Source organism: Spermophilus citellus (genome assembly GCF_964194105.1).
Source record: "Spermophilus citellus genome assembly, chromosome: 8".
NCBI classification, from domain to species: domain Eukaryota; kingdom Metazoa; phylum Chordata; class Mammalia; order Rodentia; family Sciuridae; genus Spermophilus; species Spermophilus citellus.
The window spans coordinates 152,225,341-152,240,746 of record NC_138189.1 but is presented as its reverse complement, the minus strand read 5'-3'; the positions used below and the strand labels follow the sequence as shown (position 1 = coordinate 152,240,746).

Genomic DNA, 15,406 nt, shown 5'->3' with positions numbered 1-15,406 from the left:
TTTCTAAATAGAACATGACCCACAGAAACACCGTTGTAGATAAAATCTCATGGATTTTATTCATTATTATAATTTGAAAATACTCAATCACATGAAAATTGTTTTAATGCTGGGGCTGGGGCTGGGTTGTGGCTCAGTGGTAGAGCACTTGCCTGGCATGTGTGAGGCCCTGGGTTCAATCTTCAGCACCGCATATGCATAAATAAAATAAAAGATCCATTTACAACTAAAAAATGTTTTCCAAAAATTGTTTTAATGCATCTCTGGTTGATATAGTTTGAAGTGTACTGTAATAGAAATCTTTCAAATATATTTTTGAAGGATTGATGGAATTAGAATGTTTGGTGCTCCCTCTGCTGATTTTATCATATTGGTAAACTCACCCTCTCCTCCTGTTCACACATCCGACAGTCCCAGAGTTTAAACTTGTTGCTCACTATGGTGAGAGGTGAGAAGACAATTTCAAAGAACCAAATAAGATACTCATGTGATGTTCTATTTCTGATTTGACTCTTCAAATCCATTCTCAAGAATTCCCCAAATCAGATGAAATCTATGAGAAAGGCAAAATATATACAATAAAATCAATTTTATCTTTTAGACTATTTTAGTACCATTCAGAGCATTAAGGGTGCCTATGTAGCTCATGGGCTCATTCTTGTTCTATTATTTTCTAGTGATTTTTGCTGGTGTCCTCAGCAATGCCCTGGGTTCCTTGGAAGCAATTCTAAACATGACTTTAATTTTTGAAAGTGTTCAAGCATTTTTTCAAAAAAAGTTCAGTTGGGTGGGGGTGGAGTTTCAACAGAATCACTTGCTATTATAAAGGATATTTTTAAAAATTACTTTGAACTGGAAATATCCATACTGAAATCTACATATGATTTAGATTCTTGAATTTTGTTTTTGTTTGCTTTCCAAATGGACTTTGTTATTCCTGATACATGCTACTTGGGAAAATATTTCTTTTTTACTTTGTTTTAGGGTTTTAAAAGCTTTTATCTTTAAAAGTTTTTAAAACCTTAAATTTAAAATCTTAAATTTCATCTACAGTTATCTTTACTGCAGCATGAACTTCATGGTTTTGCTAATATCCAAAATCCCAGCTTGTAAAAAAGCAAAAAGCAAGTTTCCTACTTACATATTTTTTTTCAGTGACATATCATATGTTAAGAATTATTAAATCTGTGAATTGTTTCTATTTTAATTAATTGCCTTTTAACTGATTTTTAAAATCAGTTAAAAATAGTTTTTTTTTCTCAAAATTATACAAATATATTACAAAACAGAAAGAATTTGGGATTTTTGTTTTCTTGTGATTGACTTTTGGGAAATATTGTATCACAATCCAAGATAGAGCACTTATTTTAAAACTCACAACAGATTTCCCCCCTGGTGAACATATGGTTATGGTATATTTGCCAAAAGAAGCACTTCTTTCTGAAACTTCAGATTTCACTTACTCTCAACTTTGATTTAGACAGGAATTCTGATGTTAAATTATTATTTTTGAAATATCAATACACATTTTCCCTCTAGTTGTTCCAAAGGGATGGCTTGACATACAGCGTTTTTCATTTTTAAAAAAAAATTCTTATTTTACAATTATTTACTAATTCAACTTCAATCCTTTTAACTTAGCGATGGGTAACTAGAGATTGATAGCTAAATTTGAATGTGTTCCTTCACGACAAATTTATTTGCAGGATTTTTTAGAGGCAATCCCCAATTTTTAGAGGATGTTTATTACACGAGTCTATAAGTTCACGTTTCCAAGTTGGTAAACACAAACCAAGAGCCAACGGAAACGGGAGGAAATCCTGTTCCAGGTTTTCGGGCAGCTGGTGTGATTGACACATGATATCACTGGGGGCGTGTCTTGGAGTGGAGGTGGAGGTAGCCGCGAGGAGCTGAAATTCTGCAGCAGGAGTGGGATCGCTCTGTAAGGCACACAGTGGTTTGCAGAGCGATAGCCGCGGACCCAGCTCCCTGCCCCGGATAAGGAACAGCTGCAGTCGCTGTACATGTGCGTGAAAAGCAATTTCCAATCTTTGCATTAGGTAAGAACTGTTTCCTTCCTTTCCTTCGTAGACATTTTAGGAAAGATAAGGTGAGCGATGTCGGTTTTTGCAAGGAAGTGAACATTTCTTTGAACTTGCTCTAGAGCTGAGATTACTGGCTGCATTTCAAAACACCGGCAGTGTTCCCACTACTGAACGCTCTTAAAAGTCTACCGCTAAAAGAAAAAGCAGGGTCCCATTCACTTCCCCCTTAACCGAACAGCAACAAGTTTAACCTCTGGGACTGTCGCTGTGTGAAACAGGCCGTTTGTGCCGAAGAGGGGCTGGACCCAACGTGGGTCTGTTTAGGCATTGTTGGCGACCGAGTCCGAGCGAAGCCGGGTTCAAACCTGCGTTCCTTTCTGCGTGCCGAGTCCCTGCGCGCACAGGCGCTGCTTGACGTTGGTTGAACTCCTGGGCATTCCCAGGGGCAAAAGCACTTCAGCAAAACGTGCACGGCTGCATGTTACCCAGGCTCGCTGCTGACACGCGACTGCGCCGGCCTGTCAATCACCGGGCGCGGGCACATGGCTGGGCTGCGGGCGCGGGCGAGCTGGCCGGCGGCGGGCGCGCGGCGCGTCCCAGGGCCCGGAGAGAAGGGAGACTGACGTGTTTCTCTGTGATCATCTGTGGCAGGCGTTTCGCCGTGGAACCGGAGGGGCGGAGGACTGGAAGTGAGCGCTGCCCAGGAGAGGCTGACCTGCCGGGACCGCGGCTGCCGGGACGCGGCGCCCACTGCCCAGCGTGCGGGATCGGCGGAGCGCCTCGGCCTGCGCGGGGACCAGGACGACGTCCGCCCACCTCGCCCTGAGAAGGACCCCGAACTTCGCTCCTTTCGCCCCCCAGAGGCGGGTGGGAGCCCCTCCCCCACCGGCCTCGGCCCGCCGAGCCCGCGACGTGGATCCACTCGTCCGGAGCCGCCCCTGCCTGCCTGCCCCGCGGGGAGCGGAGGGAGCCGCGCGGCGCCCGGCGCGCACGCCTCCCCGCCGCGTGCCAGCTCGCGTTCCCGAGGCTCGGAGAGCGCGAGCGAAGGGACTTCCTCAGCTGGTTCCTGGACAGGGCTGCAGGAGAGGAGCCCCAGGTGGATGCTGCTGAGCCGCGGGGCGCACTCGAGCCGGGAGAGGTCGCGGGAGAGCCGCGCGCGGCGGCCGGAAGGGGGCCGCGGGGGGCGCTCGGCGGGGCGGCGGGGGCGGGCCGACGCACCGAGGCTCGGGCGATGCCCCCGCGTCCTCCCCGCCGCGGTTGATGCCGCGCCGCCCGCCGCCCGAACCGGGACCCGGGCCGGGCCGCACGGCGAGGGCCCCCGCCGCCGCTCCGGCCTGGGTGAGTGTGCGGCAGGTGCGGGTCGGGACGGGTCCGGGGCGGGCGGAGGGCCCTGTCCGCAGCGGGCGCCGCGCGTGTCGGGGCGGCCCGGAGCGCGCCGCGGCCTGGGGCGGCCCGGGTGCTGCGCGCGGCGCGGGCGCGGGCGCGGCGGGAGAGGGCGCTGCCCCTTTAAAAGCCGCGGCCGCCTCGCGAGGCGGGGGCCTCGCCCCCCTGGAGAGCTTGTTTTCATTCATAACTTTTTCCTCTCCGTCCTCCGCGGCGACTATTTATTCGCGCTGCCTGCGGAGGAGCGCAGAGGGCGCGCGCCCGGGAAGCGGGTCTGGGGACGGGGGACGCGGCCGGCGCTGCGGAGCCGTGGGAAGCCAGCGCCGAGGACAGTGCGAGGAGGTACGCGGTCCCCGGTCCGAGGGCGCCTCCCGCGCCCCGGGCCCTGCCCGCCGGTGCCCTTGGCCCGCGGCGTGGGCTCGGCCCCGGTCCCAGCCCCGGGGACCTGCGCTGGGGTGCGGGGCCGCCCGCGGGGCCTTGCGGGCAGTCGGTTCTTAAAGCGCCCCTTGCCTGGGGAGGGCCGGGCCTCGGCGCGTCTAAGGGGCCGGAGTAAGAGCCGATCTTAACAGCCCTTAAGGACTGGACCAGACCCCGCGTGGTGACTGTTTCTCGCCGCGTGCAGGAAGGTAAAAGTAGTGGGCGCTGGAGAAGTGAACCTGGAGGAGAGTCCAGGACGCTCAGTGCAGGCGCTTGGTTCCGCTTTATTCCTTAAGATGGGGTTTGGGGCATAGGGCAGTAGTGACAACGGGCATTTTCCCCTTTCAGTCTTGATTTGGATTGCATCTGTAGACTTTACAGAGAATATGTGTGAAATATAGTTTGCCATTGATTGGAAATGGGAACGTTTTTATATCTGGTAGTTTGTTTTATGAAGATTACATTACAACTTAGAAATATGTCACTATGAGCCTGGAAACCCAAATGCCTATTTTGATCAGGATATTAGTATACTTATTACAAGAAGCACAATGACTCAGAGTCGGCAGTGCTTTTGAAGATCAAGGTCAGTCATATAAACACATATTTTTAAATTAAAGGAAATTTGGGTAATATTTTAATTTCTCAGGATTTCCCCACCCTGCTTGAAAGCCTGACGCTTGTGCATAAAAGTTATCTTCTTATGTGACTGAGCTCTTGTTCAAGCTTTTAAAGAAGTCGGATGTGAATACTGTTACAATAGTGACAGAATGGTGTGTGTGTGTGTGTTAGTGACTGTTAACACACCAAGAACTCTTGTGCTTCTTATCCTTTATTGTGCACCTCACAGATCAGTAATGAGGTAGCCTTTGACTTCTGATTTCTACTAAACATGACCGCATATTCCGATATTCCATTTTAGTTTGGAATAGCTTGAGCTTTTTGGAAAATGCTTTCCTTAATTTCCTTTAATCTAAAGCATGTAATAGCATTCAGCCAACAAAAGGCCTGGGCACCCATGTCATTCTTGATTTTCAAGAGGTAGTAGACATTTCCTTTATGCAAACCACCAGTGAACCGACACTCAGCTTTCTCAAGACGAGAGCTCTCCCAGAGCTTGTGCCCAGATTTCTTCACCAAGGCAAATTTCATTTTAATTTTTGTTGGATGCACAAACAGGAAGACATTACTTCCTCTTGATTCTGCCTTTTTAAAGCTGGAAAAACGTCTGATTTTTATGGCATGGGGTCTCTTGCTTATATTCCCCTATGAAGTGTCCATAGCCTCTCAGAATTGGATGCTGGTCAGGACCCCAGCATTACTGTATAAGGAGACCATTACCAGGTGGTTTAGGCACTTTGTGACTTGACAGGACCTCCCTCCCCCAACAAACGCTTCCTGTCGTTTATTTTCTCTTTTTCCTTAATTTTCCGTTTCTTTTCTAGGACTTCAGATGCATGCCAGGTTTCCGCTGACTGCTACAATCCAAGGTCCCCACACATGGAGCCCCCAAATCAGCATGGCAGTGGAATTTCGTTAGTTGTGACCCAGCAGCCTTCTTTGGATGGCCGTCAGAGGACAGACAATGAGAGAGAGATTCCGCCTGCTGCTATTTTGTCCCTTGACCAGATCAAGGCCATCAGAGGCAGCAATGAGTACACAGAAGGGCCTTCCGTGGTGAAGAGACCTGCTCCTCGGACAGCACCCAGACCAGAAAAGCAGGAGAGGACGCATGAAATCATACCAGTCAATGTGAATAATGGCTACCACCAGAGACCCTCCAGCCACCTGGGCCCCGCGGGATCCTCGAGCAGTGCCCGGGGCCCCGTTCTGAGCAGGTCCACCAGCACTGGCAGTGCAGCCAGCTCTGGCAGCAGCAGCAGCAGCAGCGCCTCCTCAGAGCAGGGGCTGTTGGGACGCTCCCCGCCAACCAGGCCTGGCCCTGCTCAGAGGTCCGAGAGGGCGGTCCGGACCCAGCCCAAACAACTGACTGTGGATGACCTGAAGGGTTCCTCAAAAGAGGACCCGGCCCAGCACAAGTTCATCTGCGAGCGGTGCCGGAAGTGCAAGTGCGGGGAGTGCACGGCGCCCCGGACCCTGCCCTCCTGCCTGGCCTGCAACCGGCAGTGCCTGTGCTCCGCGGAGAGCATGGTGGAGTACGGGACCTGCATGTGCCTGGTCAAGGGCCTCTTCTACCACTGCTCCAACGACGACGAGGGGGATTCCTGCTCAGACCACCCGTGCTCCTGCTCACAGTCACACTGCTGCTCCAGGTACCTGTGCATGGGAGCCATGTCGCTGCTCCTGCCCTGCCTGCTCTGTTACCCTCCGGCCAAGGGGTGCCTGAAGCTCTGCCGGGGGTGTTACGACTGGGTGCACCGCCCAGGGTGCAGGTGCAAGCACTCCAACACTGTCTACTGTAAGCTGGACAGCTGCACCTCCCGGGCCCAGGGCAAGCCCTCCTGATCTATGGAGGGGCTTGCACCTCCTGGACCTTGGCTCTCCAGCTGTGGCTGTAGAGGAAGATCCTGTTGGATGCTGAGCTTCTTTTCTTTGAGTTTTCCCTGCTTCCTGCCTTCTGCTCCCCATTCCAAGGTCTGACTCATGGAGTTTACGTTTCTATTGTGGGTGATCTTCAGTGAGAGGAGACCGAGACTGCGCGGACTCTCACCGATGGCAAGAGCCGAGGGCCGAGGGCTTCTGGGTAGCCTTTTTCTTCTACAAGTGGCCCTCCAAAGTGGTGCTCCCACACACCCCCGGACTGCAGTGGCCCAGGCTGTCTTTGACTGGCTTCGGTGGGAGCAAGGAAATTGGTTTGGAGGAGGCAGCTGTCAGGCTGCTTGAAGAAGCCCTGTCTCCAGTCTGTCTGCAGTTAGGGGCATTGTCCTAACATGGGACCGTGAGTAGAAGGGAGGAGCCAGTTTTGCCATGACGTGAAAGTTCCCTTTAGCCACTGCCCCTCTGCTCCTTGGTTCCCTCCCTCGGTCGGGCGCTGCCTCACGGAGGTGTCTTGTGGCGGGTGTTTCCTCCTTTCTGTGGTTTTGGGTTTGCTCCACAGCGTGGAGATCCTGTACCTGCCCCATTCCTGCTGCAGCCTCCTGTCTGGAGGGCTCAGCGCCCCCCCTCCCCCACGCCCATGCTCTTCACCAAATCTCTGTTACTGACAGGGGCTCTTGGTGACAGGCTGATTGCTGGCCTGTCTCTGGGTGTTAAAGAGCTGAGCTGCCTGGAGTGGTCTTGGCTCCTTCGTGGTTGCTTCTTTTGGCCCCTTGGGTAGTTAGCAGCTGGGTGATTCTAATTTTTCTGTGTTTTCATTGCCTTAACCACAAACTGTGGTGCTTTTTGTATATTTTATGTATAAATCACAAAGTTGAATTCTGACTATTTTTAAGACAAAAGTTTGTTAAACTTTTTTATTGTAAAGAATATTTATTATGCGAATCTCTATTATTTTATGATATTTATTGCAAAAGACTGTTGAAATGTACTCCTGTCTGAATATAACAAAATATCAATACTTAATGGAAAAAATAAAGTGACACGAAGAAAGTACATATGTTAACTACAATGCAGAAAATATATTAATTAATAACTGTCTCTCGCTGCCTTCATTTATTAGCCTATACTGTTATGGTGATTTTATTATTTGCTTTGATTCTTTTTCACATATATTCAATTTACTTCTTTCCCTTGAGGTATTGAATCTGGATGCAGGTGACCTCAAATTATAAGCTTGATGTTTCCTGCAAAGTACGTCAGTCAAAATCTTGTAATGCAAGTTCTGTTTCAGCAAGTGCACAAGTGAATCACTTTATAAAGTAAAAATTTTTTTTGTAATATTAGTAGTACCTCCCTACTTTGGCTATTTTGTAAGTGTGAGGTTTTGTGTTGTCATAGTTTCTTGAGACGGGGCACTTCTGTGAGTTTTTAAGTTTATCTTAGATGTCTTGGGTTATTCAGAAATTCATCAGCAAGACTTAAGGAATCTAGTTCGGTGGACGCCCTAGGATCCTGGGACTGTCACTTTACAAAGCACTTAGAAGTTGGAGAGCACCAAAGGAATGATTCACACGGTCAGGTGTCTTGAACACTTTTCTGTTTCCTTTAATAGGTCTTTAATGTGACCTGTTTAGATTGCACTTTATGTGTCATGGAGTAAGAAATCTGGGGCTGAAACTCCACATAGATAAAGTAAATATTCTATGCCTTCTGGTTTTTAGTCTGATTGAAACCACTGGCACCCGTCTAGCCTGCCAGGAGTCCACGCTGAGCCTCCTGGGTCTGATGAAATTCTTGATCACGTGAGTCCCCACTCTCAGTCCCACCCTCTCCCTGTGGCTAAATGATATCGTCCATGATGATCTGCATTTGAGAATTAGCTGCTGACGCAATCTGAACCCACGTGACCAAAGCCCTTGTCCAGGTGGTGTCTGGTGGTCGCTGACGGATGTGCTGCTGCTTAGGAGTGTGTGCTCCACCACCAGGCCTTGGCTTGGCGAGTACAGACAGTGTAATTGGGAGAAACTTGCCTTCAAGCTTCTCCATCGAGCCACTGACCCTACCAGTTGGTAATGTGACATCTATCAAATATTTTCTCTGTGCTGCAAGCAGAACATTTCAAAATGAATACTCGCGTGGCAGAGCTGCTTTGCCATCTCTGCTCTTTCAGAACGTGGGCTTCGTTTTCCGCACGCGTCCTGTGATGTCACCATGGTCTCAGTGCTCCCAGTATTTCCTTCAGATTTGGCTCCTAATGAGGTATATAAACAGCCTCCCTCAAAATGCAGTGTGGTTTGGGTGTTGTCATTCAGACATTGGTGTAGTTAGGAGCTGGTGTAAGAGCTGTCTGTCTCCGTCATCACCAGGCTAAGAGCGGCACGTGGTGTGACCTCGGAGAGGGAGCTGTGCTGCAGGCTGCAGCTTCTGGCTGGGCGAGCTCATGGGGTTCAGAGGTGGTCGCTGCCCCGGGGCTCAGCGTGGACTCCTGGCAGGCTAGTTGGGTGCCAGAGCATAAACGCCTGACTCCAGACTCCTCCTTGTTTAGACCTGGGGTGTCGGTCATGTCCCGAGAGCTGAGTCCTGAGCTCTGAACCTGCTACCGGCCATTGCTCCAGAATGCTCAGGCTTTGAGAGGGCCAGGCTCTCTGGCCGTGCCTCTGCCCCCACTGGGACTGCTAGATGAAGAGTGACACAGGGAGCATCTGGGTGGCCTTCTTACTCCAGTTGCTCCTTCGCAGCTCCTGCTGCCCATCAGTGATGTTTTGGATAAGTGGTGCTATTCCAGTGCGTTTCCTTACTACTGGTGACTTTCCATTTTGAAGAAGCCTTACTTATGTAGATAATGTAATTGTGAATAAGACCGGAACAGTATTTCTCTAGTTGGGTAGTTGCCAGATAACAGAGTTTATAAAATGTGACCTAGCAGGAAATTGGAATGTGACTCAGTGGACGTGTTTGTTTTGTGACGTGCTGAGATGAATCTTTAAATAGAATCTGTTACAATTATCTCATGATTTTCAAAATGCAAATCATACAACATTCCAGTTACTACCTAAAGACAAAACCCCAAAATGGTGGTCTTTAAAGTGAAAACTTTACCCTCAAATTGATAATGAACCAAACTAAGAGGATTAATTTCCAGAGGATTGGTAGAATTGAAATGACTTCCTCTTCCTAAATCTTTCCTTTTTTTAATAGAGTCCTACATTTCATGGCTGATTTTATGCATAGCTTTTTATACACAAATACAATCCCCTTTTGAAGAGTATTGAAATATTGAATCCAACAGAAAAGAGTGGGCAGCCATTCTCTTCCGCCCTCCGAGAGCTGGGTGTGGTCAGTGGCGGTGCCTGGCCCAGCGGGCTCCAGGCCCAGCTCTGAAAACAAATTCGACCCAATCCCGGAGGTTTTGTCTTTGTTTTTTCTAATTGGAAGAGTCAGGTGTTTGAAAACAAAACTCAGAATTCTCTTGCCCACTTGCTAGAAGCCTGTTTCCCTCACTATTCCACTGGTCAGATGATCCCACAGCCGTGCTGGCCCGACAGGTGCTGGCTCTGCTCACTTTCACTGAGAATGCTGCTGAGCCATCTTGCTACACTTATCCAGGGCCTTTAGGTGTGCTGTTCTCTGTGTTGCAGAATCTGGGGCTAGAGACACCTCGGAGGGTGGGTGCCTTCGTGCTCCTCCGCTGAGTATGAAAGCAGATAGGTCATCCATTCACAAGCCTGGGGGAAAATCACAGGGGAGGGGGCTGGTATCTTTTCAATACTTTCAAAAAGTTTTTTGGGTGATTTTATCAGGCAAATTTTGGGATGGATTCATTCAGTCCGATTCCTTCCTTTGGAGAATGTGAAACAAAGGCACGGCACGGCCCGGCCCGAGAAGACAGGGCCAGGCTCCTCCACCTGAGGAGCCCTTCAAGCCTTTCTCCCTCCCCCGCAGCCAGCAGGCCTCTACTCAGGGCTCAGCACGCTCTTCTCCAGCAGGAGACCTCTGATAGTTGGTAATGTTTTGGCCGAAATCCAGACGATGGGGTGTTGCTGCACATGGTTCGCACCGAGGTATCCCAAACAAGCCGAAATGACTTCATTGCTATGATCATCTTTACTGGTGAAAAGTGACACTTGGTTTGAGGGCTGAGCCCTCGGACTTCCTCGGTGCAGGTTTGGAGGGGAGGGAGGGAGCGCACTGATCTGAGCCTTCCGTGAAAGGGGCCGCAGCCTGGCTTCCGACTTAAGACCTCTTGTGACTGGTTCTTGCCACCTTTCGGACTGCTTTAGGGGGACGGTGATTAGAAATCACTATTGAGTCTTCATTATTGAAAAGACTGATGTGATCTGTCAGATAATATCACCCTGGATACATCCAAAGGGGAGCCTAGACCTGTTGTGAACCGGGCACTTAAGCAAACCATTCTGGAAATGCCATTCTCCAGCAGTTGGAGAGCTTATTGTGATGAAATAGTAATAGAATCATGATTTTGCCTAGAAAGAAACTTAGAGGTCTTCTAATCTAGTCTTTTCATTTCGAATTCAAAGAGGTTACTTGCCTAAAGTCATGATCTAGTTGCCAAAATAAAGTGAACTTTATTAAACAAACCCACAAACAACTTGCTCCACACACACGTGGTAAATGGCCAGAAGGAAAGAGGGGTTGGCTTGGGTGAATGAAGGGTTTTGGTGGTTTTTGAGGGGCAGAGGGATGGGGGTACTGGGGTTTGAACCCAGGGGCACTTTGCCACTGAGCTACACCCCCCACCCTTTTTTGTGTGTGTGGTGCTGAGGATCGAACCCAGGGCCTTATCATGTGCAGCAAGCACATCACCAACTGAGCCCCCCTCCCCTTTTTTTAAACATCAGAAACAGGGCCTTTCGAAGTTACGCAGGCTGGCCTCTGACTTGCCACCCTCCCCTCAGCCTCCCGAGTCACTGGGGTTACAGGTGTGCACCACCGTGCCCAGCGGGGTTGAACAATTTTCAGGTTAATTTACAAGTGTGACAGTGGAACAAATCTGTTAAGGGTGAGTTGATGGCAGTCCACGAGAGAAAGAAAAACTTGGTATGCATTTGCCTGGAATTCCTGAGCCCTGAGTCCAATCCCTAGCACACCAAAAATAAAAATAAAAAAGGAAAGAAAGAAAGATAACCAGGAGTACTTTGAGCAAACCGTGTTCTAGCTGGCTGCATGGTTCTCAGCCTAAGCTGTACTGCACACTAAGATCAACTGAGGGTAGGGATGCCCCCAAGAGCTCAGGCAGCTCAGCCAGGGCCTCTGGTGACTTGTGCAGCAAATGGCTGGCTTCTGGGGGTGAACCCTTGAAGCATGGCACGGTGTGCGGACGTCCTGGAGTTCAAGGGAGGCTAGTGATGACCTGTGGCCAGGCTGAGGTGCAGGGGTCTGCAGTGTGGGCCCCCTAGGGAAGGAGTGGAGCTCAGAGCAGGGCAGTGGGAGGATCTCAGGGGCCGCGGGAGGACCTTTGGCCGTCCACATGGAGAGGCAGGAGTCTGGGATCTCCAGCTGGACTTCAAGGTGGAAATCAGCCATCACAGTCAAAAGCTGCGGGGACGCCCAGCTAAATTGGGGGGTGGAGTTGGGGTGAGATGTAGCGACCACCCAGGCCAGGAGTGGGGACAGGCAGTTAGGCTATTCCTCTAGAATCCTGAGGTGACGGGAAGGGGTCAGAGGCAGGAGTTTCAGATAGGAAGCTGCAGAGCCTCCAGAGGCAAGGGCAGGGCCAGCAGAGAGGGTGGCTGCAGGAATCCGTCTGGAGGGAGGAGGAAGACCCCGAGCAGCACTGATCCGCAGAGGTCCTTCACCCACAGCAGGAAAGACCACGAGGACCCGCGGCACCTTGTGGACATGCGCCCCACTGGGGTAAGTAGAGGGTGGTCCAGAAGGTGGTTAAAGTGCCCGATGCTGGTTTGAGAACAGGACTGGAACTGTGGGAGGGCCTGGGGAGCGGAGGCCCTTGAGGGGCAGCTGGCTGGGGACGGGAGGCTTGGGGCCTTGGACACTTGTCAGGTTGTGGCTGGCTCTCCCTGAAGCTGGGAGGGCCAAGTGAGGCCGGTAAGTGTTACCTGGGCACAGTAAGAAATGCCAAGTTTCAAGGGGGTCCGGAGCTTTGCGGGGAGGTCCGAGTATTTGCCAAAGTGAGAACTGGGTGGTATTCCATGAGGGTGAGACTTGTCCACCAGAGAAAGGAAGCAGGAGGGGAGGCCAGGCCTCTGTGAGCTGAGGGAAGCCGAGGAGCCCGTGTGGGAGAGTTGGTAAGCAGAGGCTGAACAGAGGGGAGCTGGCGCTGACGCGGGAAAGGCCTTCCCGTGGCGTTCAGCTGGGGGCCTGTGAATCAAGTCCCTAAGGGCTGAGGGGATGTGTGGGGGAGGGGGGGTCCTGTCCTAAGGAATGAGCTGGGGCAGGAGAGGTTCTGGTGGATGGAATGTGCTCTTTTACAGCACAAAGGGTCTGTTACCAAAATCTGCTGTGGAATCAAGAAAATGGGTTGACCCGTCCATTCGCTCAGAATACTGTGCAGGGCCAGGGGCCTCTGACCTCCAGTCCCCTCTAAGCTCTGTGCACTCCGGCAAGCCAAGGGAGGGGTCCAAAATCCAGTCCCACCATGTCAGAGCCTGGAGATGGCAGACCTGCCGCGGGAGCTCTGACGACTTTGATTCCCTGACAGAAGCCCGTTTTCTTCTGGGCCACCCAGAATCTGCCCTCTTCTCCAAAGGAAGGACAGCAGCTGGGGTCCGACCTCTGCACAGTGCTGGGGGCTGTACCTGGCTACTGAGCCTGGGCTTGGAGTTCCTGCAATTCCCCTTTCGCTCCACCTGCCCGCGGCCAGTTTTGTTTTTGTCCTCCTGTACCCATTACGGAAGAGGAAAAAATATATCAGTGAAGCGAATGTAACACCTGAGCTTCGTGCTGTCTAGCGCCTGGACCAGTAGCTGTGTATGACGAGAGGGAGCAGCTCAGTGAGGGTCGACCTGCCAGTCTGATTCTTAAAAGCCTCACAGTAAGGAAAGACGGAATTCCCGTGTTTGCAGTGGTTTGATATCGCTTCTAATGTCAAAAACATGGGCAGTTTTGAAAGTTAGAACAGCTCGACTTGTCAACCGTCGGTTCATGGATCCAACAGCCACGGGTCCCGTGGTCAGGATCCCAGCCTCTGAGTGGAGCTCATACTTTTGGGCAACATGGAGTGGGGCCCAGCAGACACTCTGGGAGCAGGCAGCCACCAGTCAGGGAAGGCTTTGCGAAGACCAGAAAGGTGCGTCGGGCATCCCAGGAGCGCACAGCGTCTCTGGAAGCGCCCGGGAGGGAGTGGGGGTGACTGTGGTACGCTGGGGAAATCGCTAGTGACCTCACCTGCTGGAGCCTGCGTCCCTGTGGGAGCACAGGAGTGCGCCACGGAGAGTGAGACTGCCCTGGGAAAAGCCCAGCTGTCCCCCAGGCCACGGGGGTCCCTGGCAGCACCATCAGGACAGATGGGCTTCAGGAGGACACCTCAGGCAGCACTGCGTGGAGCCGCTGGGCTGGGGGGTGGACAGTGGAGGCTGGAAGAAGCTGGGGGAGGAGGAATGTGGATGGCCTGCCGGCCGGCGCTGGTGCCCTCAGCAGAGCAGCCTTCAGACAGACCGAGAGAAGCCTAGGAGCAGAGCGTCCTCACACAGGCCTCTCCGAGGTGTGCCGAAGTGTCCTTTCTCCTGCCGCCTGACCCCCACGGCCCCTGGAACAGGGAATGGGTTACGGGTGCCCAGAGGCAAGAGGAAATCGGAGGCTCTGAAAATTAAACAGAAACTAAATTAGAGACCTTCCTTGCAACCCCGCTCCGGATCCCCGCCCGGCCCCGCCCCTCTGAACCGCACAGTCTTGGCATTTGGTTTCCCTGGGGCATCCTGGGAACCGCGCTGGCCACGGTGCTTTCCTCTGCCTGTTCCTGAAAGTCAGGGATAACGGTGGTGACCGCGGGACAGGAAGGCGGGTGGGAACACGCATGCTTGGTGATCGGGAAAAGGGCCCCTGAAGAAACAGCTGCTGCTCAGAGGCAAACCTGGGGGAGCCTTCAGTGACTCCGTTCCCCCACTTACGACAAAGACGTGGAAGCTCGGACAGGCGAAGTCTTGCTGAGGGACAAACAGCAGCAGAAAGCAGAACCAAGGCAACGAGAAACCATGAAGATGTCAAAAGTGCTGGGCTACTCCATGACCTGGGCTACTCCACAACCTGGGCTTCTCCATGACCTGGGCGATCCATGACCTGGGCTACTCCATGGCCTGGGCTACTCCACGACCTGGGCTACTCCACGACCTGGGCTTCTCCACGACCTGGGCTGCTCTATGACCTGGGTTACTCCATGACCTGGGCTTCTCCATGACCTGGGCTACTCTACGACCTGGGTGCTCCATGACCTGGGTGCTCCACGACCTGGGTGCTCCATGACCTGGGTGCTCCATGACCTGGGTGCTCCATGACCTGGGCTACTCCACGACCTGAGTGCTCCATGACCTGGGCTACTCCACGACCTGGGCTACTCTATGACCTGGGCTTCTCCATGACCTGAGTACTCCATGACCTGGGCTACTCCACGACCTGGGCTACTCCATGACCTGGGCTTCTCCATGACCTGGTGCTCCATGACCTGGGCTACTCCACGACCTGAGTACTCCATGACCTGGGCTGCTCCATGACCTGGGCTTCTCCATGACCTGGGCTACTCCATGGCCTGGGCTGCTCCACGACCTGGGCTACTCCACGACCTGGGCTTCTCCACGACCTGTGCTACTCCATGGCCTGGGCTGCTCCACGACCTGGGCTGCTCCACGACCTGGGCTTCTCCATGACCTGGGCTACTCTATGACCTGGGTGCTCCATGACCTGGGTGCTCCACGACCTGGGTGCTCCATGACCTGGGCTACTCCACGACCTGAGTACTCCATGACCTGGGCTGCTCCATGACCTGGGCTGCTCCATGACCTGGGCTACTCCACGACCTGAGTACTCCATGACCTGGGCTACTCCATGACCTGGGCTTCTCCATGACCTGGGTGCTCCATGACCTGGGC

At 52.1% G+C, this 15,406-nt stretch overlaps 1 protein-coding gene across 6 annotated transcripts; it reads left to right on the top strand.

Moving 5' to 3' along the window:
• The first annotated feature begins 1,357 nt into the window (after positions 1-1,357).
• Positions 1,358-7,442, top strand: SPRY1 (sprouty RTK signaling antagonist 1). 6 transcript variants are annotated; one of them, XR_014023343.1, is made up of 2 exons: positions 1,358-2,060; positions 2,697-2,833. XR_014023343.1 is itself a non-coding variant. In XM_081304655.1 (2 exons), the coding sequence occupies exon 2, from the start codon at positions 5,346-5,348 to the stop codon at positions 6,309-6,311; it is 966 nt and encodes a 321-aa protein (XP_081160781.1). In that variant the 5' UTR covers positions 1,838-2,060; positions 5,291-5,345; the 3' UTR covers positions 6,312-7,442. The 6 variants fall into 6 exon arrangements, 5 of the variants coding, with proteins under 5 accessions (XP_081160781.1, XP_081160782.1, XP_081160778.1 ...); XM_081304655.1 differs by lacking the exon at positions 2,697-2,833 and adding an exon at positions 5,291-7,442 and having other exon boundaries at positions 1,838-2,060; XM_081304656.1 differs by lacking the exon at positions 1,358-2,060 and adding an exon at positions 5,291-7,442 and having other exon boundaries at positions 2,817-3,141.
• Positions 7,443-15,406: the final 7,964 nt, after the last annotated feature.

Excerpts from the sequence above, each read along its gene's own strand:
- SPRY1 (XM_081304655.1), top strand. The coding sequence starts at position 5,346 with ATGGAGCCCCCAAATCAGCATGGCAGTGGAATTTCGTTAGTTGTGACC.